This window comes from Emydura macquarii, unplaced genomic scaffold (assembly GCF_026122565.2).
Source record: "Emydura macquarii macquarii isolate MOO-44397 ecotype Brisbane River unplaced genomic scaffold, CSIRO-AGI_Emac_v2 contig_1146, whole genome shotgun sequence".
NCBI classification, from domain to species: domain Eukaryota; kingdom Metazoa; phylum Chordata; order Testudines; family Chelidae; genus Emydura; species Emydura macquarii.
Window position 1 is genome coordinate 976,842 of NW_027131283.1, and position 25,954 is coordinate 1,002,795.

Genomic DNA, 25,954 nt, shown 5'->3' on the forward strand with positions numbered 1-25,954 from the left:
TTGATCTTAATAATTATTTATAATTTGTAGTACACAAGCTCCCAAGGGATTCAGTCAAGATTAGCATCTCATTGTTCTCTGTTCAAACCTAAAAAGGAAAAAATTACCTGTCTTCACCTGAAGATTTCCTTTTTTGAGTAGCAAAATCCACAGATTCTAATCTTCGGTCTTCAGCTTACTTGTAGCATTGAAGACAGACCTGTCAGTCCCTGGAAGCAGCTTAGTCTCCCACTCTGGAGAGCCCACCAGTTCAGATAAGTTAAGAATTTCATCCATCTTAACTTCAGTGACTTTAAAATAACTAACTATTATAAAACCAATATAAAAACGTATTGCGGAGTTAAGGTAACCCATTTACTTAATTTAGCCAGGATAAGCCACATCTGTGGACCTTGCTAACAGAAGAACATAAGCTTTCCAGTAAGCACATACCTTTTCATGAGGTGTGACAATTGAACTTGTTTGCTTTGAGTTTCATACTTTATCAAGTTGCAGGCATATGGACTCAGGTTTTCCACAGTACCATTACCAATGCTCTAAGTTAGTGTTGTTTTCCTTTAGTCTTCCTTTGCTCCCCACACAACCAAAGGAAAAAACTTCTAAATTTACTTCTGTTAGAGTTAGCAGAGTGCCATGTTTTTGCACCCAAACTACAGTGTCCGGAGGTTTACTGCCACATTACAATGCTAACATTTTCAGAAAAATGGTAATTTTTAGACATTGTTACTAACATTTGTGATGTGAAAATTGATATTTCCATCCACCTCTAGAATCAATTTCTCCTTTTAATAGGTCAGCATCTAAGTCCCCCCGCAAAAAAAAAAAAAAAAAAAAAAAAAAAAAATCGCTTAATGAGGTATATATATTTTGAATTTTCTCACAAAAGGCTAGAACGTTTGGCAGGCCATTCTGAGGTTCTTGTCCAATTGCACAGGGGAGAAAATGTCACAAGTCCAGTAAGAGATGGTAGTAAGATTTTTAAAAAGCCATAAGTGGATGGAACAACAACCTATGTTCCATTGCTTTGAGATGTCACCTCTCTCGAACCTCAGCCAAGAGCATATTTATCTTTAAAATCTGTAAACAAAAGTATAATTATCTCAGCAAAACACAAGAACCAACAACCAACTTTAATTACAGTTAAATGTTCTGTTTCCAATTACTGGGGGGAGAAGGAAATGTTCTCAAGAAACAACACTCCCACTTGACAAAAATTTGGAAAAATATTGGGCTGAGGGGGGAATTCCATATGGAAAAAAAGAACAAACTTGGAAAAGCATTTCAAAAATTGGTTATCGTTCAGTAAATTCATTAAAGAGAATTACTCTAGCAGAACTGTTTGGGATTTGATTGCTATCATTTTTTGTTCATTCATTACATATAGCAATTTTATTTCACAGAGCTAATTTCCTTTCTCTTTGTGCTATTCCAATTGTTATTTTTACTGATATGAAAAACTCAGTTTAACACAATTGTCTAGTTAAAGTATGGCATACACGTTAGGCACAGTCTCATACACACATACTCTCGAAGCCTATATAACCAGACTTCAGGCAGAGAACACCAGAGTGGTGTGAAGGTCTGAAACACATCCATCCAACAGCATGTGTATGCTATTTGAAGGAAGAATGGAAAGGGCTTAGAACTCAGAATCTGATTAACTCAGTGATCACCAGACTACTCTGGGCCAGTACAGATTTAATGAAATGCTGGAGTTGCAAAGCCCTTTTATACAGCCAACCTGCCTCACATGAGTAGCCTTAGGTGTAAAGCAAAAAACAAAAGGCCTTGCACAGACCTTTCAAGCCATGGTGAATTCAGTCTTACATGACCATAATGGGACAAGCATGAAATGCACAAGTAATTTACACTTAAATAGTCTTTCTGATATTGCCATTAACAAAATAGTTTACCTTAAGGAAACAGAATTAATAGACTTACAACATAGACTAGAAATTAAAACAACCAACCAACCCCAAACAAACAAAAGAGATAAAACTTAGTATCTTTACCATTAAGTCACCCGATTCTTCACTATAATCATCTTGTTTAGTGACATTTGAAAAGGAGCGTAAAGCTCCTGTAAGACGAGGTAAGGCCATCTGTTACTCATTCAGTGATCCATAGGATGAGAAATTAAATCCCACTCCAACTTGTAGAAACCTGAAAGAGAACAAAAAGAACAAATGAAGCTTTTCGGACACTTCAAAAAACAAATTATAAGAAGTCTATCTTCATACAGGTAGATAGAGACAGTCATTATTTTTGAGCATTGAGAATATGCTAGGGACTTCATGTAAGCCAGTAAAAAGAGGGTCCTTTCCTTGACATACTTACAATGTAAATTCAATACATCACAAGCAAAGATCACAAACAGGCAAAAATAAGAAGTATGGGGAAGGGAACAGCGGAAAACAGAGAAAGGAACAGGAAGTACAAGAGTAATAATAAAATAAGAAGAAGGGATTACTCAGGACCACATTTTTCCCCTTCTTGCCTACATAAACTGAAGTTACCAGTGATAGTTAAGAGCAGCAATTATTTCTTTATCATCAACACAAAGGTATTTCACTAAATCTACATGACTACTTATCTACAACTGTGACAAACAATTTCTATCTATTTTGGAATTTCAGCCAGCAAGTTTTGGCAGCTTTCAGTTCATTCAGCTGTTTCCAGCAATTAAAAAGAGAACTTCATCATCACACTGTTGTTCTTTTGGGCCTTCTCCCTTGACAATGACTCCACAATTTTTAAACAGACAATCAATGGATCACACAAAGTAAAGTGCCATTTTTACTTAAAATAATGGTCACAATATTCACCCTTCCAAATTCTCATGAAAGAAAGAGGAAAAGCAAAATGTTTCTGCACAACTAGAAAGAAAACGCCTCAGGTTGCATTCACTTATACACATGACAACACATCTGTTTTTCTGCAGCATCACTGTCTCTACAGTGTCTCAGGATCACCATTTATTATATATATTGCATACATTCTTATTTCCAATATGATGTGCAAATTCATATCTATACATTTATACTCCCCATTTTATACTCCTAACTTTAAGCTCCTTAATCCAATGCCTGCAACGACCATTACAGGTGATGAGACAGACATAGAATTTTAAAAACAAATCTAAAACAAATGCTACCACTGATCTAATAGCCTGCACACAACAACCCTTTCAAGCATGTTTAAAGAGCACTTAGCCATTCCAAGGTTTTTAAACATTACTTAGTGGGATCTAGTCTAGAAACAGAGCAGCAAAAGGGATAAGAAAGTGAATTTGCATTATTTTTATTAGTTGCGTATGATCTTGAAAAATAAATAGTACTTTTCTTTTGGTACTTTGCCAAGTCTCTTTACATTCATCTACATTTTTGTCATTGGTGTTACACTTCAATCTAAGGAAATCCAGGTGTAATATTAAAAAAATTATTGCAGACATATGGAAAAATGCCACCGAGCTGAGTCTCTCTTCACTCAGCTAACTAGCATTTCAGGCAACAAATATGTTCAATGAAAAAAAACACATTTTAGGATGAGCCCTAACTCATCAACCTTGCACAAATTTCCAGTATGGTATGAGACACTAGATATGAGGAAGTGTCTTTCATCGCTCATTCAAACCCCAGTCCAGGCCACCAAAAAGAATCAAAAGACAACATAATGTATTAGATGTTTAGTGGCTTACGTAAATTAGTCATCTCAGAATAGCTCTTGATGAAAGGGCATTTTCATGACTAAAACCATCATTACAAATAGCATACAATAGCAAACAACTAGCATTTCCCAAACTTTTGAAAAAACTGAGCCCCCACTTCAAGAAAATAAACTCATTGTACACCTCCAACCTACCCGCCCCCCCAGTCTCACCATGTGTTAGTGTGATACTGGCAGATGAGGTACCAGCTTATGCGAAGATCCCCGTCTCCACTGAACACTGACAAATAGCTAGCTGGTCAACCAGTATTACTCACCTGTGTTTTAGTACTATTAAAATAGGTATTAGAAATATTAAAAAATGTGCTTAGTTTTTAGACTTTATTGAATGCTTGTAAATTGCTGCATGCATTAATCTCACATATAACATACTGTATCCCATATTGTACAGTGCAAATGGTCAAATATTACTGTAAGCCTTTGCAACTGTTTAAGTCACCAGACAGGAGAGAAACATTAACCAGTGTGAAATGCTAGTCTCCAACAGAAGATGTTACAGCCTAATCCAACAAGGAAGGTCCGTCCACGCCAGAGGGTCTAGAGTGAAACATTAAAAAGGGACAAAAAGACATGGTTGTTTATTCTCCCCACCTCCATGGAGATGGGACTTACAAGTGAAGTCCGCCCAACAACTGAGATTGCAACTTGAAGCGGAAAGGGGAAAGGAAATAAAAACCCCTAACATGGAGGCACTGGATCTTTATGCTGCTTGGACTCTAGGGGGCAAGGATCACTAGGAATAAGCCAAAGATCCCCAGTACTTAGCCTGGGTTAGCCCTAAAGGACATATATGATTATAGAAATTTCTATTACCTTTTGAAATTTAAGATCAGAACTCATGCATATATTTGGGTGCCTGTTTTAACTTTGTAAATAACTCTCATTTCCTTTTCCTATATAATAAATCTCTAGATACTTTATTATAGGATTGGCTACAAGTGTTATCTTTGGTGTGAGATCTAAAATGCAACTGTCCTGAGGAAGTGATTGATCCATTAGGACTGGGAGTAACCTGAATTATTACTGTGATACTTGGTGTAAGGGACCACTTACCACAAAGGTGAGTTTTTCTGGGTTGCAAGACAGACTGGAGAACACAAGGCAAGTCCGTATTTAGGCTGTTATAGTAGTGCCTGGGGTGTTTACACTTGATAATTGGTTGATGACATCTCAGTATAGAGCTCTCAACCAATTTGGGGTTTTTGTCCTGGTTCTTGACAGTCTAGTCTTAGGTTGGTACTCACGCTCTTGAGCCATTGCAGGGCAGCTTAACTTATTCATCTTCCACACACACACACCTACTAGTCCATCAGGCTACTTCTGCATTTTGGAAAACGCAGTGTATATCTTTGTAATAATAATACTTTCTCTCCTTTCTTATTCTAACATGCTATAATGAGCACTAAAATAGTTAATGTTGACACTTAAAAAGGATCACCAATCTCTGCATCTGATTTAGCACCCATTGAAATAAATGTGGCAGGTCACACCTCAGAGGTATCATTTCAGGTTCTCTGAAAACTTAGCCAAGCCCTGCTGCACTGGTTGCATTACCTTCACATTTTTAAGGTTTTCACAACCGTATCAGCTTTCGAATAAATAAATAAATAAAATAAATAAATAAATGCTGAGATTCTACAGAACAACCAACAAATGTGTGTATTCTCCCGCCCCTCCTCCCCCCAATGACGTAGTGCTTCCCTTCCTAAGGACATTAACATTAGGAAACACAGCCTTAGATGGCCTCAGAGAGACCACAGAATTAATATATAGACTTATAAGGATACTGCAGTTTCTCTCTTGACAGCCCCTCCAAAAATGAGTCAAAGTTTATTGACAATTTAGTCACTGGTCAGGTATTTTGCAGGTAGTAATAATAATGCAACCTTATTCTAGATGCAAGAGTAACATTTGCATTTTTTGAAGATTTTAAGCTCTTTGGGATAGTTACTGTCTTCTTTTATGTTTGTACAATGACAAGCACTGAGGATCCAATCCTGAATGAGGCCTCCGGGTACTACTATAACTCCAATAATTATAATAAGTGAAGATACAACTGGTTTAAATTCTGTTTTAAAAGTCATCATTTCACATTAAGTTAACATGAATATTCTGTTGTTCATTTTAAATCTTAATATTACTAGAGACAGGAAACAAAAAACAAAACAAAAAACAAAAATCAAGAGATTCCCAAATCTGTACCACCATGGTCTGTTATGTTACCATGGAAAAGTCACTGACCTACTCAACACTGCAATTACTACATCTGTAAAATTGGGATATTGAGAGCTTTGTAAAGCTCTGTGAAATCTAGATATGATGCTTTGGAGTACTTATTATACTTATTTTTAAAATACATGTGATTTTACCTTTGAAAAAGTTTAAGGGGGCAAGCCACAAAAGCAGATTACATTCTTAACTATGATCAGCACCAGGAAGTAAACCTTTCAGGCTTTGTTGGTTTAAAGGCAAGCCTTAATGGTAAGCCTGGACCATAATTTTAGCAGCCTTTTATCCTTAAAAAAAAAAAAAAAAATTGAACATATTCCATGTGCCAAATTCAGGTAGATTATGTTACAGGTGGATGAAATTTTCATCTTTATACCCCAGCTAACTATTTAATTTCCCTCCTGCTTCTGCCTTTTCCTCAATCAAATGGCAACCTATTTTCCACAGGTGTGTCTCAAACTATGGACAAGTGGATTTTTGACTCTTGTGTATTTCTGAATCATAGAAGGCAAACTATTTGACCAGTATGGACAATTAATACAGTGTAAACTGAAACAATTTCTTACACATTAAAAAAAGTCATTTTTAAAGTTTCAGTGTGAGCAAAAATCTTTCAGGTAAGTTATGATAAATGCAAGTTTTTCTTTATTCACTAATGATGAATCTCTTGTAAATATTAATTTAATCTATTTATGCTGCAATCTTAAATGCAAAGCAAGACCATTCACACATACAGTTCAGACTGCTTCAACTCAGTCCTGCTGTCCTTGTCATGTTGTGCTAGCTATTACAACATGACGTGACAACCTAAAGTGATTTTATGAGTTAAGAACAGTAAATCAAGTATTATACTGTATGACAAGTCTTTTGTTTATACTCTGTGATAATTCTAAATATATTTACATGCTGTATATTTTACTTCCAATTCAATGTACACAATGATTGTGCTGTATTTAGATCTTTGCTTACATTGAGGGTTTTTCTTTTTTTAGTTTGACTACCTGTGGTCAAAAATTTTATAATGGCAAGTTATTTAGTTGGAAATGTAATCAAATTATCCTATAATAAAAATGCTCTTAAAATTATAATAAATGATAGTTGCATTAAGTGGAGAGTACGACTTTAGCACTTACATTGAATTCCTTAGTGTCTTGTTTTTGTGCCTCAACATTAAGATTAACCACAAGTTGCTTTAAATATTTGTCTATGAATTTTTCTTTTATAAATCTTTGAGGTTTTGAAGTTACAGCCTGACCCAATCATAGAACACTAATTAAATTCTTTGTATGTAGAGTTAAGTATGTATATTAAAGGCAGAAAAAAACCCACAGAAAGAGAGGGATCCAAATGGCCACTTGGTCAATAGCAAACAAACACATCATATCTTGCATTTTCTTAGGTCAACAATACGGAGGCATTTCAAAATCAAAAGAAAAATCAAAATTAAATGAAATTTCATCAGTAGAAAGATCAAAACAAAAAGTAATGAAAAAAGTTACTGCTTTAGGTTAACAGACAGTTTCCAAACATTAAAGGAAATACATTACTTCATCTTATTGTTTAAAAAAACAAAAAAGGAATTAAGGCCCTCAGGATATGCCATAGATTTGCAAAATGGAATTTTAAGAAACTGAAGCTGTTCAATAGCTATATCAAAATGAAAGATAAATCACTTGATTATTTTCTGTTCTGTTCATTCCCCCTGAAGCACCTGACACTTCCCACTTTCAATAGAAAGGATACTGAGCTGGATGGACCACTGGTCGGACCCAGTATGGCCATTCTTATGTCCTTACCTACATTTTAAACTATATGTTTCTTTGCATTTTTATGTGATAGAGAAAGAAATACCCTAAGGCTTAAACCATGTTATACTGGAGTTAGTCAACTTTGAAAACAGAGGAGGTTTTGAAAGAAACATTGACAGCTAACTTCAGGGGCCCTGTTATAACAAATGAATATTTTCCATGCTTTTAATTACAAATACAGCTTAATATCATCAACTGATCAATCACATTTCTTTTGGTTTTTCCCTTCTCATTGTCAGTTTCAATAAAGACCCAAATAAATGAGAGCAATACAAGTGTCCATTTTCAGTACACCTAAGATTTTTTCAGTTACTGTTAAGATGCATAAATACATGAGCCAAGTCCCTTACATATTGGTGCTATAAACATAAACAATGCACAGAAATGCAGCACACAGCATTAAATTAGAAGGTTTCTAATAAAAATGGTTCGATAAGGGCTTGTACGGTACCCTAACAATAGATAGTGAAATCATTAGACATTTTCGAACTTTATCCTTTATTGTAGGTGACTATGACCTTGAACATAAAGAGATTTAGTAATATGCCATACCACCTCCAGCCATGATCTAGTCTTCCGCAGAAATAAACATCCTTTAAAAATTAAAGTGGATTCTCTTCAATCATTTAGATTGAAAGGTGCTCTAAGAGATTATTCATCTTCAGCTAGGACCTGTTCAGTACTTGGACAAGAAACTTCTAAAATAAAGCATATAATGCAGGGATAAATATTGCCCATTCAATACATGGCACTCATGACTCATCCCACAGAGTCATTATTAAAGTAACGCTCCAGCACAGCGATAGGAGGCACTTCATTGTTGGAGGTGCTCTCATTAAGCTACGACTTACTGTCAGTGTCTTAACTATTCGAGTCACTATTGCACCAGTGAAATTGCATGTCATACCTTTGTAAGGGAAGGACAGTTAAACCTCACTCTCTTGGCCAAATCTAAATGATTAAATTCTACCTGCCTACATTTTTTCCCTACTTGTATCCCTAGTCTACACTTAAAATTTAGATTGACCTAGCTAGGTTGTGCGGGGTGTTCTCTTATAAGAACATTCCAGTGTTCAGGGTGTGTGCTTTGAATGTGTCCAAATATGATAAGATTTCTGCATAATGAGATGTTTTTCATATCAAGAGCAGAAAACTAGAAGGTGCTAAAACACAGATCTTAGAAGAAATAGAGACTTCTTCCTACATCTTAAAATGTAGAAATAGTAGGAAGACAGAGAAAGAATACGTCTATGTACCCTACAAGATTCCGTAAGCTTCCCGAAAAAGAAAAGACGAGATTAGAAAAAAATCATATTGTTTATTATTCCTGAAAAAAGCATGGTCAATAATCTTGAAAAATGTCTAGAAAATGTTAGAGTGAAAAGGTAACCACTGGAGTCCCATGCATTACTGCATCTAGATACATATATGAAATAGATCCTACAAAAGAATAAAGAGCGTGCTAGTCTAGACCAGGTAGACTAACAAAGGGAAAGATAACTAACATGTCAAATGCAAAGGATTGAAATGAGCGTCCTGCAAATCTCTGGATATCCACTTTCTAGCCGCAGACTGTTTTTTGTGGATTGTATGCAAAATCAAAATTTGTATCTGTGTAGAGCTTTATCCTTGGGTACTCCACAAGGATAATTTAACTGAAGCCTATGTCATAGAACCATAAAAATCTAGTCATATACTATACTATGCAAATCTAATTCTTTATTGAAATCAATTTAGTTGCCCAGTTATAGGGAAGGGACAAGGAAAACACTAAGGGCAGGTCTACATTTAAGATCCTGCATCGGTGCTGTGGCATTTAAATAAAGACGCTCCTACACCGATAGGAGAGCTTCTCCTGTCAGTTTAGTTAATCCACCTTCCCAAGAAGCAGTAGTTATGTCAATTGGAGAAGCCCTCCCATTGACACAGCGCTGTCTACACAGGGTATTAGATCAGGGGGTGTGGATTTTTCACACCCCTGAGTGATGCAGTTATACTGTAAGTCTGTAGTGTAGACAGGACCTAAGGGTGAAACTCCTCTGTAGTTAAGGAATGGGAGCTTCACCATTGATTTCAATAGGGCCAGGATTTAACACTACATATTTACAATTTATATAGAGCTGTCAGTTAATTGCAGTTAAAACAAGTGATTAACGCAAAACAAATTAACATTTTGGTTTTTTTTTAAACAAGTATTAATCGCAGATCCTTATTTTGTCCCTGTTCACTTACTGTACTTCATCGCTTGGCAGATATTGGCACAGTTCTACTGTGTTCTCATGATTTGGAGTGATTAAATATCAGAAAAAAAAGTTAATGGAGCAAAGCAGCAACAGTTCAGGTCTTTTGAATGGGAAGTTTATTTTTAAAAAAAACTTCCAGATGGTTCTCTGAATAAAAGGATGTATCTACAGCTATTGCAAGACTGAGTTCTAGTACCATTGAAGTACAAGTCTGCAATACCACGTACGCACTAAACATGCTTTCAGCTCCTGTCCTTATGCTTCAGGTAACCCACCAACAGCCAATGAATCCTGCCAGCCACAACAAAGTATACTTACAGAGTTTCAGGATCACCACAAGCCCATGGATCAAAAAGTACAACAGCTTAATCAATGCTATTGCAAAGTGGATAGCTATGGACTTCCAGTTAGTCAGTCATACACCTTTTCTTCTGGAGGAACCACTGCACCACAAATATATCACAACGAGAAGATAAAGTTGGAGCTTCTGAAAAATGCACTAGCTGTTGTTTTGACTGGACATCCTTGAGCAACCACAGTTATCTTGGGCATCATGATGCTGCATGGACACTGCAGTCACTTGCTTTAACAGCAACACATACTGAAGAGAGATATTATGCTGAAACATATGCAGAGCATTTTTTGGATGATACGAAAGAATGGAATATTCAAGAAAAGGTTACAACAATTCGTATTGACAGTGCATGTAAGATGATATCAGCAGCCAGTCATTGCCTTTTGAATGCATGACATGCTTCACTCTCAGTCTGCAGCAATCCATTGCAATAGTGCTCAGTGACGGTCATTTTGAAAACACGCTGGCAAAATTTAGAAAACTTGTGAACCATTTCAAATACAGTCCAGCTAACAGTACAGAGAAATACAACGAGCTGCAAAAAGACAGAAAACAATCTCGTGTCAGATATTTCAACCAGATGGAACTCCATATTTAGTATGGTTCCGCACCTGCTTAAAAATAAAGCTGCTACCACAGCCACATTATTTCTTCAAAAGCACTGTCTATCTGTGCTGACAGGTAGCGATTTTGAAAAACTGCAAAAGCTAGAAACACTATTTTAGCCCTTCAGGTTTTGTGACTGAACTCCTTAGGGGAGAATTGTATGTCTCCTGCTCAATTGTTTTACCCACATTCTGCCATATATTTCATATTATGGCAGTCTCAGATGAACACCCAGCACATGTTGTTCAATTTAAGAACACTTTCACTGCAGAGCTGACAAAACACAAATAAGTACCAATGAGAGATTTCTAAAGATAGCTACAGCACTCAACCCAAGATTTAGGAATCTGAACTGCCTTCCAAAAATTTTAGAGGGATGAGTTGTGAAACATGCTGTTAGAAGTCTTAAAAGAGCAACACTCCAATGCAGAAACTACAGAACCCAAACCACCAAAAAAGAAAAACCAACCTTCTGTTTGTGGCATCTGACTCAGATGATGAAAATGAAGGTGCAACAGTCCACACTGCTTTGGATTGCTATCAAGTGGAACCCATCATCAGCATGGAAAGGCGGTTGAAGCATGAAGGGGCATACAAATGTTGGGTATATCCGCCATCCGAATGCCTGCTCTCACTTTCAGGTGACATTGTAAATAAGAAGCAGGCAGCATTATCTCCCATAAATGTCAACAAACCTGTTTTTCTTAGCGATTGGCTGAACAACAAGTAGGATTAAGTCAATTTGTAGGCGCTAAAGTTTCTCATTGTAGTTTTTTACATAACTGCACTCAAAAACAATGTATAATTCTACATTTGTAAATTGCACTTTCACGATAAAGAGATTACACTGCATTACCTGTATGAGGTGAACTGAAAAATACCATTTCTTTTGTCTTTTTTACAGTGAAAATATTTAGAATAATATAAAGTGAGCACTGTACACATTGTGTTCTGTGTTATAATTGAGTATATTTGAAAATGTAGAAAAACATCCAAAAATATTTAATAAATTTACATTGGTATTCTATTACTGTTTAACAGTGCAATTAAAACTCTGATTAATTGCAACTTTTTTTTAATCGTGCAATTAATTGTGATTTTTTTAATCATCTGACAGCCCTAATTTTATACAAATTATATGTTCTTTCAGGTCATTTCTTTGAAAAAGAGTGATGAATCCAGTCTCATGTAATACAGAAATGATACCTGTATCTGAGCTAAATGAGGAAATTAAAATAAAAAAATTCATTGTTGAGATATCACTCACAGAAGGCAACTAGTTAACCCAAGTCAGCAGTACAAAATAGCTTTGAAAAAAAAAAACTGAGGGAAAAATCCACTTGGAACTTTAATTTAATGCACATTTAAGCTTGCAGATGTTCTGAAAAACAGATTTCCTGGTTTTGGGACATTAAAAAGTAGAAGAAAGGAAAAGTCCAACAGGGCTATCACTCAAGGGGAAAAGGTATTACTTCAAGGCAAGTAATTCCATTCTATCTTTCAATTGCTTCCTCAGCATAAAATGGATATTTAAACAATAACAAAAGGAAGTAGCAACAATTAGATATAAACTTGCTGATTGCTAACAACTTCCATGTGGAAAATTGCTAAATTTTTGAATGAGCTAGATTACCTAACCAATGGCAATTAAACTTCATTCTAGCCATGAATTAGTTAATTCTGTGGTGGTGTACTCCAATGCAAGGAAGTAAACCGTTAGGCTATGTTTGAAGTAAAACAATTTTCAAACTATCTACCTTTTTTTTTTTTATAAAGATAAAGCCAATCATAGGCTTATTTAAGCAATAAACATTCAACACATTTCACATAAATAGCAAACACCTGCTTTATGGGGACAATGTTTGGTCATTGCTCATGACTCAGACTGAATCCAGTAACTAGGAAGAGAAAAATACTTTGTATCTTTTCTCAGTATGGTAATGGATTCAGTCCTCCTGGTGCACTTAATAGTGTGAGAAATATTATTTTTAAAAATATTAAGATGTTTTGCAAATATGTGTATTATGAAATAGAACTGGACATACTGTCCAAAACTATGTATCGCAGTCCGGGACTACTATTGGACTACTATACATGGAATGAAGGCTCAGTCCAGAAAAAAAAACCTGTAATAGTTGTGGCAGGTTGAAGAAAGCAAACAGATGATATGGCAAAAAATGACAGGTGGTGTGTGCGCCCACAGTTGGTCATTTCAGTTCAGGCTAGGGGTCCACATCTTCCAAGTGATGATCTGTCAGGCATGGAATAGGCACAATTTTTATTTGTGGATGTAAATCGAAACAAGTCATTGTCAAGTCTCAAGCACTTTTTAAAGAGGACACTGGTTTTTTCAGTCTACTTCATAGTAAAGAGTTGTTCATATGACAAAAAAAAAAAAAAAAAAACCACCATCAAAATGCATACCTTTGACAATGCCATAGGAATGGCCAAGAATTGGTTAAATAATACTTTTGGAGAGGATCACAAATTGCAAAAAGCAATCACAGTGCTGAATATCACAAAGAAATTACTATAATATGCTACAGCAGTATTTTCAGCTCTGTACTGAAACATACTGGAAAGGGAAGGAGATGAATTATGTGCTTAATATCGATGCTGTACCTATTCTATGACTGGCAATAATCCCCCATTAGTTATCTGTACCTTTTAAAAAAAAAAAAAAAAAAAAAGCCTTAAAATTCACTATTCCTTTCAAATTTTTCATTTTTTTTTTTAAAAAAAGAGTATCATCCTCATGAAGGCCTGTAAACCTTAAAGACAATCACATAAATTTGAAAGAAAGCTAGTTTCCAGAATATGAATATTTAAGTAGCACTGACTAACTTAAAGGGGCTCAAATATATGTTCTTTGAGCACTGTGATAAATTTGTGAGCATCTTGAGCAGAACTACATTTCTAAGAAATCTCTCACTAAGCCTTGCCACGTGGCATTGGAATGTGTGAATACGTGGCACAGGGGAAACCCACAGTAACATTCAAGTTAAAGACATTTTAGCCATCTCTGTAGGATTCTGTGTTTACATGGAAGACAAATTGCTGCTCCACAATTGTAACTGAAATTACGTCTTCAGGCCTAAAAAGAGAAAGATCTGACACATGTATATGGGATCTTTGTCCTCAATCATATATTCCTAAAGCTCCCATGACAAACACACACAACCCAGTTTCTTTTCAAGTCAAAATAGTCCAGCATTTTTTATTTTTTATTTTTTTTTAAAAGGAAGAATAAATTACTTCCTCTTTTCATGGAATTCTAGTGCTACAACATCAAAATGGGAGAATGGGAAGTAGCTACATTCATCTGAGTTCCAGGACTTGCTCTAGTCAATTCTGGAGCATTGTCAAAAGCACAATTCTGTACAGTATCAAAAGTAGGTCTACATTGCAGCTAGGAGTTAGCCTACCAAGCCTGGTTAGACAGACTCACACTAGCAGAATTCAAGGTAGCGTGCCAAAAACAACTTGTGTGGATGCTGTGGTTCCAGCAGAGATTCAGGCTTATCCCCTGAGCTCAAGCCCACCCAAAACTCTAGGCTTGAGCTTAGGCAGCTCAGCTAAATAAACTTTATTTAGCTCCCAAAGATGACCTCTCTTTAGTCGTATTCTTTATTCTTTGAATTTTTATCTACTCCTTTAATTTTAATGCCAATGTTCAAGTTCTACCTATCTTGGCCTGTTATACGGCCTTTGGTATTGCAGTATTTAAGCACTTCACATTATTTATCCTCACAACACCCTGTGAAGTAGGGAAGTGCTATAATCTCTGTTTTTACAGATGACAAAATGGACACACAAAAAGGCTAAGGCTTGATCTACACCTAAAACTTGGGCCCACTTAGCTACTTCACTCAGGGTTGTGAAAAATTCAAACCCCTGAAAGACATAGTTAAGCCAACCTAAACCCCAGTGAGGACATTGTCAAATCGACAAAGAATTGTTTCATTGACCTAGCTACCACCTGTCCAGGGGGTGGATTTACTACAGCAGTGGAAAACCCCCTTCTTTCACTGTAGCAAGCGTCTACACTACAGTGGTATCGCTACTCCTGTGCCACGGTTGTGCTTAGTGGAGACACAGCCAAGAGATTTGCTCAAAAAAATAAATCACACAGGAAGCCTGTGGTGGAGCAGAGACTTAAACAGAGATCTCCAACGTTTTAGACTAATGCCACATCCACTGGGCCATCCTTCCTGTCTAGATATCAGTGTCCTCAAGGGCCCTCCCTTCTCCAGTCAGTGCTGTGATTGGTCTTCGCAATCCCATCTACAATCCTCTCCAAAAGGAAACTGCATGGTTTGGGGTCTATTATCCCATCCCAAACTTCTCAAAGTCAGGAAATAGAAGTCTTGAGCTACAGAGATCTTATTCTGACATCTTAAACCCAAGCACCAGATTCACAAGCATATCCCCAGAAAAGTACTGTGATGACTAAAATAAGGGCCAGATCTGGAGTTCTATTCACCACAGCCCTCTCAGTCCATTGGGAATAAAAGCTCTGCTTCTCAGTAGTTCATAGCAATTGTTTCTGTACCCAGCAAGTTGCTTGGCCTTAAAAGCACATTCTGATTGCTCCCTTACTTTTGACCCAGCCCCATCAATTCCCAAATGATTTTTCAAAGGCTCGCATAACAAGAGCAGCTAGAGCTAAAACAACAATGATGTAGCTGTAGGTTATTAAGAGCTTCAAACACTGGTTTCAAATGGCATACGACAGTATTCTCAGTTCATGATATGTCAGCTGCTACAATAATGTCAGAATTGAAATAGGAAAAGCAGCAAGGCATGTTAGGGAAGGAGTGTTATTTTAAAAAGATGTGATATTTTATCAACTACTATTACCAGAAATACCTCATCAGACTACTACAAAATTTCAGAGAATTGACCATGGACCAGTGAGAAGACAAAGTATCAACAACGAAACACACACATCCCTCCTCATATTTGAATGATGTATTTAATAAGTTGTAAAAAGAAAAAAAAAAAACTAAACTAAATTACTATTCTTCTGAGTATTTCAACTAGTCTTCTTAGCAAAAAACAACATTTGTGTCTTACTAAAATAGTTTTAACGTTTAAAAGTGAGAAAATGGAAATGGGAAGTAATCACCCAACATTAGAAGCAGCATAACAGCACAGGTGCATGTTTTAAAACTAAGCTGATCAGTTTGCATACCAGACACTTATTTTTGCTGCTTTGTGTAGAACTGCTTTTCTCAGAAAGGATAAACCTCATTTTAGCTTTCTTACTAACTGTATTTGCAATGCTAGATAGCAAGACAAATGCAACTAAATACCCTCATTTAGGGCCAATCCAAGTCACTGGAAAAGTTCGATCAAACCCTCAAAGAACATATCAAGACACTAAGGTCATATGCTATCTGAGTTTGTTGCAAAACTCTGGGAATTTACCTTCCCAGTGAAATATAGCATGATTTTCAGCTCCCTTTAGATAAAGTTTTGTAAGCATTCATTGACACATTCAGAATTAGCACACTATAAGACGTGGACATAAAATTTTCAAGGTGTTAAAAAATACCATTTCATTTGGTGTGTGTGTGTGGGGGGGGTGTTGATATGACAGTCCAAACAGCAGTATATTTCTCCAGTTTCCTTCTCAGGGCTCTCTTTATTAACAAAGTAAAAACAAATGCAACTGAACACTGTCTCACCATTCCACAGAGACTTGTTTTAGCCTTTATCTCCAGAACTGCATCGCTCTTACAGCCCTTCTTCTCTACAGCTTCAGAGCCCAGCAGCTTCTGGAAGGTATAGCCTTCTCAGGCATTCTGCCTGATAGGTAAAGAGATTCATCAATGACCTTGTGTCTCTCCTGTCTCCTCCACTATTCAGGAAACAGGAAGCCTTATATGCAACTGTCTGCAGGCACATGACATCTCCAGGTGTTAAAGAGCCCAAGGGCTGCTACAGGCGCATTTGTCCTAAGACTCGGCACCCACTTATCTGTTCCCTTTAAATAAATATAAATGGTTCTAACATCTCTCAACTAACATTGCCATTTTATTGCCAGCCGCTACAAAGAAGTCCATTCTGATGGTGTGTGACCAAGGAATCGCTAGCAGTGGGGCTTAACAGATGGACATGGAACAAGACTGAAGACTTCCGCACTTGCTTTTTGAGCAGATTCACTTATTTACCAGATGCAATTGTTAATTTAAAATAGGTTTAAACAATATTTATCAGTGTGCTTAATACATGCTGATTTCCAAAATTATAAACAGACTAACTTAGAGTCTCCTTGTCTCCTCTCATGTTATGGCACTGACAGGCTGAGCAGCACCTTCATCACATTACATGCCAGCCAACTGGCAAAAAGGCAATTTCCTATTTCATTATTTTGTATTATATTTAAGACAATTTAAAATTAGCACTGATTTACTCTTTGTACTGAGAGGATGTGCAGCTTTCTTTTAAACATTGCAATGTGTGCTAACTGGAAACAAATCCACCAGCTGCTGCCCACTTCTCCTGGGCAGTTTGCCTGTTTTACTGGCAATATGCTCATGAGAACATTTTAAAGATACCTGTATAATTTCTCACATAAAAAGGTTTGGCTATATTTTGATCAGTTACTAAATGTAGGAAATAAAGCTATTCCAGGAAAAGGGAAATGTCTAGAGTTACTATGGTTGGTTGGGACACTCAGGGAGAAATGGCTCCTTGTGATCCTTGTGATGGATAATTTTTCAGTTGTAAAATGTCTGAAGTGGGTGTTAGACATTTATTGATACCCCCTTGGAATGCATGCACAGCTTTCACATATGATACGTATTATAGGTTGTGGCCATTAAAGTGTATTTTGTATTGACTGTTGGATGCTCATTCCTTAACACTTACCTATTTCAAAATTAGAAAATATCCAACAAGAATTTAATACTCCTCTCCATACAAGATAATAATTTTCAGTTGGATTGGGGAATATTTTTTATGAGTGTATCACAGTACAAGGAGTTATCTATCTTTGGTACTTATTCACCCCCCCATTACTGTAGTATCTGACCACCACACAGTCTTCAGTGTATTTATCTTCACAACACCCCACGTTACAGTTGCAGAACTGAGGGACAGAATACAAAAGGCTTGTCTACAATACATTTTGCCAGAATAACTATGCTGGCAAAGCCCCCTAGTGTTGACACAACAAAAGCCAGCAGGAGTTCTTCTGCCTGCATAGCTACACCTCATTCCTTAATATCAGCTATGCCAATGGAAACACATTCTTCTGTTGGCATACATGTATCTACAATTGGGGTTCTGCCAGCTGAGTTATGTCTATGTCATCTACGGTGTGATTTTCTCCACACTCCTAGCCAACACAGTATGACAGCTAAACTTCACAGCTTAGACCCAGCATAAGTCACTTGCCCAAGGTCACAGAGGAAGTCTGTGGAAGAGCAAGAAATTGAACCTGGGTCTCCCACATCTCCAGTTAACAACCCAATCACCAGATCATCCTTCATCTACTCTGTACACCTAGAAGAGCATTAAACTGCTGAAAGTCAAGAGTGAATATCTGCTCTGAAAAACAGAATTTTGGGTTGCACACACTGAACCACAGAACCTGAAAAACTGTGCCAGGGGCTAGCAGAAAGAAAATCAGACTAAGTGGGCTCTAGTACCATGTCACTATGGGGAGGTTTGGCTTGCCAGACTGTAATAAATGGCTGAATCAAATTGACAGAGATACCTGTTCAAAAGAGGACTGAGCTGACTACACAAATAGCTCATTTCAAACCAGCTTGCACTGTACATTAATAGAGGTTATATTAAATTGCTTTGTAATGGGATACATCTCTCTGAAGTGGAAGATTTTGGTTTTTTTTTTCTTTACCCTGACTTAAAAGGCTATTTTGGTGATCAATAAAAACATGTTGGTTAAAAAAAATTTAACAGAAAACTCAAATATTGCTACCAAATGCAATTTACCAGAATGTCTACGCTATTATTTAGCGTAATGAAGCTTTCCAGCAATTTAAAAATATATATTTTTTCATTTGCTACTCAAATTATATTCAGAGGTACAATTAATTAAATATTTAACTGTACTCAAAAGAACAGTAGTCTTTCAATATTACAACTTCAATTTAAGATTTTCTTGTTTTACATATGAGTGCTATGTATTGTTTGTTTGTTACATTGAACAGATTGTATGCATCCCAAAATCTAAAATGCATCTGAATGCATGTCATGTAAATTTTAGTTCTGTGGAGCTTACTAGGCAAAGCTTATTAAGAAATGCATTTATTACTTAATGCTCTGCTATTCAGTGATATTAACTCCACATTTCCAGTTACAATATTCCTTCTGGTTCTATTGCCTGCAATCTACCAAATAAGAAATGGTTGTAATATTTTTAGGATTTTCATGATGTATTAGTCCTATAGGTTTTTCACGTTATATTGCTACACAGGACCTTCACATTTAAATTGTATTCAGTACTTCCCATACAAGATGTCACTACTACTTCAGAAACTTTTTACACATACATACATTTGGGGTATATTGCTTGGTAAATGCAGTCAAAAATGCTTGAAATAAAATAAGTTGTTCTCGGAAACTTAATATGGTAATCAGCCAATGTATTCTTTAAATAAGAACACGTGTACTGAAGTCAAAATATAATGCTTCTCCACCCTGCCCTCTGCATAGTGCATCAACAATGAAGTCAATATTTCTCTGAAATAATTTCTATTACCTTATGCAAGTTTACACTGCAACCACTCAGCAGACAATTCTGTAAGATGAACAAAAGAAGTGGCTCTTATTTTAAACAACATTTCGAAGTACAAATGTGTAGGAAAAACACTACACAAATTTAACCTCAGAAGGTTAACCTTTTCAAGAATAAGAGAGAAATTATTTTTTCCCCCTTTTCTTAATGAAAACTTAAAATCTGCAGTTGTTGGCACTCATTCAGGGAAAGTCTCCTATTTGTTCTGCATAAGTGGATTTTTCTAGTTCTGTTAGTAAGTACTCTTTATTCTTTGTCATTCCTTTTAGCAAATGCAGATGTTTTATTAATTATAGGGAATTTAATTAAATATCAGGAAATGTACTATTTCAAATGTTCACCTGCTCAATAAAAAGCACTTCTTTGGCAGCAATTTGTGAAGTCACAATGGGCCTTAAGTAATCAGAGCACTTCATGCAAATTAGAAAGGGATGAGATGCACAATGGACTCTGGCATCTATATTCCAGGAATGACTACTTAGAATTTATAAGAGGCTGACAAACAGTAATTGTCCGGAGAGCACTGGCGAGATCTTCAGAGTTGTTCTGCAAGTCGTTAGTTTCCCATTACCCCCAAGTTGTTTGTTGTGAAAAAGTCCCTTCCCCTTTTCTGCACTTAAGTCAGAAATATTTTAAACACAAATAGGCAGCATCATTTGTTGTTTGCCTTGAAAGATAATTCCATTATGTTTAATTTTATTATTAATAGAACATGAGGTACAGTTGACAATATTCAACTGATTCAGACAGAAGGCAGCAAAGTATACATACACTTTCCAAAAAATGCAAGTATCCTGCTCTGATGTCTCCCAGAGGTCCCTCCAACTCCTCTGAAAAACTCTAACTAACATTTTTAATTGCCTTATATTCTCCACAGTTAAGGTCCCATGCGACAGACTCACTCTTGATACTGGATGAGAACTGAATGAGGTTCCTCCAGAAAGAAATCGCTACTCCTAGAAACCAAAAAAGATAAAGCGATATCAGGTGCTCTCTTCCCATCTAAGAGAAAAGTGATATTTCCACTTCAATTTCAGTTAATTTGTCTGTTATTTTAGGAACTACAAACTCACCATACAAAGCAATTAAGAACACTTGCTACTAGCCCTAAATATTAAACTTAAGAAGGTAAAACAAGATACCTTAAGCCGTGATAACAAGTTTAGGATCCCTCATATCCAAAAGGTAAACATATATTCATTAGTAACTCAACTTAAATGGTCCAACTCTAGATGTTTTAACTTGGTTCACATGTTGTGATAGGCACATGTAGGAACCATGAGTCTTGAAAGACTACAAGACACAGCAATTCAAAGCCACACAAAACCTTGCCATAACAAATGCAAAACCTGCAGACATATCTCCACTACCACAATGATCAACACTTCCCCGGGGTCCTAAATATGCCTCTCACCACATGTGGTATACATCATTCAGTGCAGCAGTACCCCAACAAAACAATCAATACATTCTCAAATGAATTCACATAGAAAAATGATACATGACAAAACACACCGTATCACCTGTAGGTGATCACTTTTCACAGAATGATCTCTTCATATCTCACCTCTCAGTTCTCAACCTCAAATGAAATCTGCGTACCTTCCAAAAATGAGCCTGGGAACTTGAATTCATAATTTTGCTAAAAATCAAAGACTCAATAGAGTTTTATGTCTCATTATAACAATCTGTAACCCGCTAACTCTTCTTCACCCTATGACTGCAAAAGTGTTAACTGCCCACTCAGTCTCAAATGGTTTCTTGCGATGTATTAACTCTCTATGCTTAATAACCTGATCCACCTATTTAGCTCACTGTACCACTCTGAGTCCCTTTCCCAGACCTCAAGAAGAGCTCTAAGGCTATGGACACACTACAGCTTATGTCGGCATAAGTTATGTTGCTCAGGGGTGTGAATAAGCCAGGCCCCTAAGCAAGGTAAGTTACATCGACCTAAATGTCGGTGTGGAAAGCGCTATATCTATATCGGCAGAAGCTCTCCTACTGACATAGCTACCACCACTTGTGGGTGCTGGAGTAATTAAGTTGACAGGAGTGCTCTCCCAGTCAGCTCAATGTCTGCACTAGCAGCACTACAGCACAGGTGCAGCCTCACTGCCATAAGCTCGAAGGTAGCCAAATCCACTTTGGCTATGGGCTGGTCTACAAGAGAGTTCTGTCAACAAAAGTCAGCTTTTGTCAACAAAACAGTGGAGTGTACAAAATAAAAAGCTCCTCCCACCGATGTAACACCCCTGCTATGCAGATATAATAAAACAATCTCAACGAGAGGTGTAGGGCTTATGTCGGCTTAGTTAAAGCAACAGTGTCAATGTAGACACTGCATCCCTTATATGGCTCTGGGGCTGTCATTCTTGTCAATTTCATTGCCCCAGCAGAGCAATGAAAGCCCCTCCAAGGGCTGAGCAGCTGGACCCCACTCCCAGCTGAGGTGGCTGCCCAGGAGCAGGGCAAGACAACCGCGTGTGCTGGCCAGAAGCCCCAGCAGCTAGATCCCACTCTCAGCTGGGAGCCAGGGCAGCCTTATCAATTCCACAGCTGTGCCCAGCTCCCAGCAGGGGAAGGAGAGGGCAGAGAAGCTGGGGCACCTGGACCCCACACACCAGGGGCAAGAAGCCCAGGTGGCTTCCACCTTGGAACAGGTAGAGAGGAAGTCCGGGGTTGGCTTTCGGCAGGGAACAGGAAATGGGGAGGGCTGACTGGGCTCTCAGCTCCCCACACTGCCCCTCTTAGGTTAGTGGAAGCGTACCTGGTGAGGACGCACTCCACCAGCTCAAGAAGGGTAGTGTGGACATCAACACCGACATAAGCGTGCGTAGTTTATGCCGCTCACAGGGATGGGTTTTTTATGCCCATAGGAGAGCTCTCTCTCATCAGCATAGTGTCTTCAGCAGATGCAGTACAGTGGGACGGCTGTACACGTAAACATGGCCTTTGTCTTTTTCATATCTGGGGACCAACAGGACTACACCACCACTACAAACAAACATACATTTGGCATAAAACCCAAAATGTATTTAAAAACCTACACCAAGTTTTTTTTATATGTAGTTTGTTTTAAATTCCAGCTGCATATTCACCACCAGCATTTGATATCCACACCTCAGAACACTAAGAACTGGAAAGTGTTCATACACAGTTTTGAAGTGAAACTGACAATTCATTTACCATAGGCCAAAACGAAGGGACCTCAAAGCATAGGAGCCGTAGACTAAGCTGGATTTTTAAAAATGTCCATGTTCAATAATCCATAAGTGTTAATAATTGTAATAAGGACATTGTTTTCAAATGATTTTCTATTGACTGTGTCTCTCTAACACAGCCTACCCCTACAAATATGCCGGCAGGGGAAGCAAACGATCTGGAAGTCAGATTTTAACTCCTACTCTTGAAGGGGGTGCACTGAAAGGTCACAGAAAAAAAAATCAAGAGCAAAGACCCCGGCACAGGCTGCATGAACCTGACAGCCCAGTACCGGCGGCGGGGCCTGGAGCAGCGGGGAGGGGCCCAAGGGCCCCGCACACGGACACACTGTGCGACCCGAGGCCGGGCGGTGACCAGGGCCGCGGAGCGGGGGAAGCCACGGAGGGGAGGGGAGGGGAGGGGAGTGTAAGCGAGACAGCGGACGAGGGCACAGCTAGGGAAACTGAGGCACGGGAGAGCGCGGCGACGCCGCCGGTTTCACTCAACCCTACGGAGCCGAGCGCGCCCTACCGGCCGCCCCGTGCGCAGGGAGATAAAACCCCCGAGAACAGGCAGAGCTGCCGGGACCGGACACCTAGCCCCAGCGCGTCCGGGATGAGGAAGCCCATCGCCGCCCCCAGCGCGGCGGGACCCAGGCCGCCGCTGCAGCACCAAATACCACATTAGCCCTGCCCGCCCAGACAGTGACCAGCCCCCCAGCCCCACTCACCCAGCCACCTGCCTCCACTTCTTCCGGCTGCCCCCGGAGTGTACAGCACAGCAGCGCCGTGCGACACTGCCGTAAAGCGAGGGAGAGCGGGTGGGGCCACCCGAGGGCGGGCGGTGGGTTGGTCCTGGCCGACGTGACGCCCCACCCACGCCGGGCTGGGCTGGGACTCCCTCGGTCACCGTTGGCCCTCGCGCAGGCCGCCTGAGTCGTTCTTCCCGTATTGACCCGTCTCCACGCGCAGCACCGCGCGTGCTGCTCCCGACTCACAAATACAGAGCGACCTGCTCCTTGCAGTGTTCTCCAAAGCGCGCTGACCTGCTGTCCTCTGCCCCCAGCCCTACACCTGCCTCTTATCCCCCTCCCACTATCCCCTACCCCCATTCCCACCGCCCCTGTCATGTGTGTACCTTCCCCTGCGATCCTCTCCCCACACTGCCACATCTGTCCCCTCCCCTGCCACACCCGTCCCCTCCCCTGCCTCCACTGCCACACCTGTCTCATACCCCCCAGTATCCCTTGCTCCCGCTATCCACTCCCCCACTGCTGCTACATCTGTACCCTACACTACTATCCCACTGCCACTGCCATGTGTGAACTCTACCCCCACCTTCCCCCACCTCCACAGCCACACCTGTACCCTACGCCCTGCCATCCTCTGACCCCATTGCCAGACCTGTACCCTACTCCACACTATCCCTTACCTCTACTCCCACACCTATATCCAACCTCCTACTAGCTCATACCGCTACTGCCACACATGAACCCTGCCCCTCATGCTATTCCTTACTCCCACTGTCACATGTGTACCCTGTCATGAATAGCTTATAGGCATGGATTCCATGACTTTTCACAACCTCTGTGACTTCTGGGGTTGCAGCAGCCGGTGTGGCTGAACTCAGGGCCACCCGAGCAGCTGGCTCTGGGGCCAGCTGCATTGGCTGCTGCTGGAGCAGCTGGAGCAGCCCCATGGGCAACTGCACCAGCTGCTCCAGCAGTGTCCAGTGCGGGTTGCCCCAGTGACCCTTTGAGCAGCTGTCCCGAGGGTGGCCCCAGGGAACTCCAGGGCAGCAGCGGTCCCAGGGTACCCTGAGTAGCGGCCAGAGCAGCGGCCCTGTAGGCTGTTGGAGACTGGTCCCTGGGGACCTTGGTGCAGTGGATGGCTTAGGGCAGTCGGCCCCCGCCACCAGAGCAGGGGCTAACCGTCAGCTCCTGGGGCCCTCCAGAGCTGCAGTGACCCCGGGAGCAGCGAAGATTTAGTCAGAGGTTGTGATGGAGCATCTGCCTCCCACTGACCACTAAGCAGTTAATGGAGTCCTGGGGAGGCTTCATGAAAATCAGCCAATAGGAAGGGAGCTGTGAGGAGCCATATAAGAAGAGCTGCAGGGCAGTTATTTCCTCCTTGCAGCTTGTAGAGAGAGGATCAGTTTCTTTGCAGATTGAGGGTTACTAACCCCCAAACAGAGCAGTGCTGTGGGCAAGGATTGGGGGGAAGTTAAAGACAGCTGGTAGGTGGTAGGGGAGATTTGCAGGGTGAGGCCCTGAGACTAGGATAAAGAAGGTGCTGGGGCTGCAAGGAAGTGATCCAGGGAAAGGTATGGAGGTGGGGACATAGCAAGTGGTTACTATCTATAGGGTCCTGGGGGTGGGCCTAAACACCTCCCCAGCCCCTTTGCCACAAGGGAAGTGGCTGGACAATTGGCTGCAGTAGTCACTGAGGCAAATGGCTACACAGCGGACTGCAGATCAAGAATGTCATTTTTATGAATCCCTAATTCAGGAATTGTTTGATCAATTACCTTCTTGCTTTCCAAAAAAATTTTCAGTGTATCCTGAAAGTAATCACAAAAACTACTTTTGCTGGAGTTGCTTCTCAGTGATTCCATATTATAAATTTTATGCTCTGTACTTAGAAAACAGCTTGGTCAATTTTCTTCAGATTTTCTAAAATAAAAGCAGATGTTGCACTGAATCTATGGCCTTGTCTACACTAGCACTTATTCTGGCAAAACTGTTGTCACTCAGGGATGTGAAAGAAACACCCCCCCCCGCCCCCCCCCAGCAACATACATTTTGCCAGCATAAGTATTAGTGTAGACAAGACTTATTGCTGCAAACAGCATAATTATTAAATTAAGTACACAAACCTGCAAATTGAAAACTAATTATTCCTAAATGAACACTGGGCCATTTAAGTAGTAAGTAGTTAATTTATTTATATAACTTTTTCAGTTTTTATTTTTTAAAGTTCTCATGTGTTTCGATAAAGTGGTTATCGACAAGTAG

At 39.3% G+C, this 25,954-nt stretch overlaps 1 protein-coding gene across 1 annotated transcript in view; it reads right to left on the reverse strand.

Annotated features, from left to right (window-relative positions):
* The window catches only part of ASCC3 (activating signal cointegrator 1 complex subunit 3), a 479,889-nt gene extending 456,179 nt beyond the window's left edge, over positions 1-23,710 (reverse strand). Inside the window, exons 1-2 of the mRNA XM_067546516.1 lie at positions 23,672-23,710; positions 2,013-2,163 (exon numbers count right to left, since the gene is read on the reverse strand). Coding sequence (XP_067402617.1) covers positions 2,013-2,102 — 90 coding nt within the window. The 5' untranslated portion in view covers positions 2,103-2,163; positions 23,672-23,710. The remainder of the gene's footprint in view (positions 1-2,012; positions 2,164-23,671) is intronic.
* Positions 23,711-25,954: the final 2,244 nt, after the last annotated feature.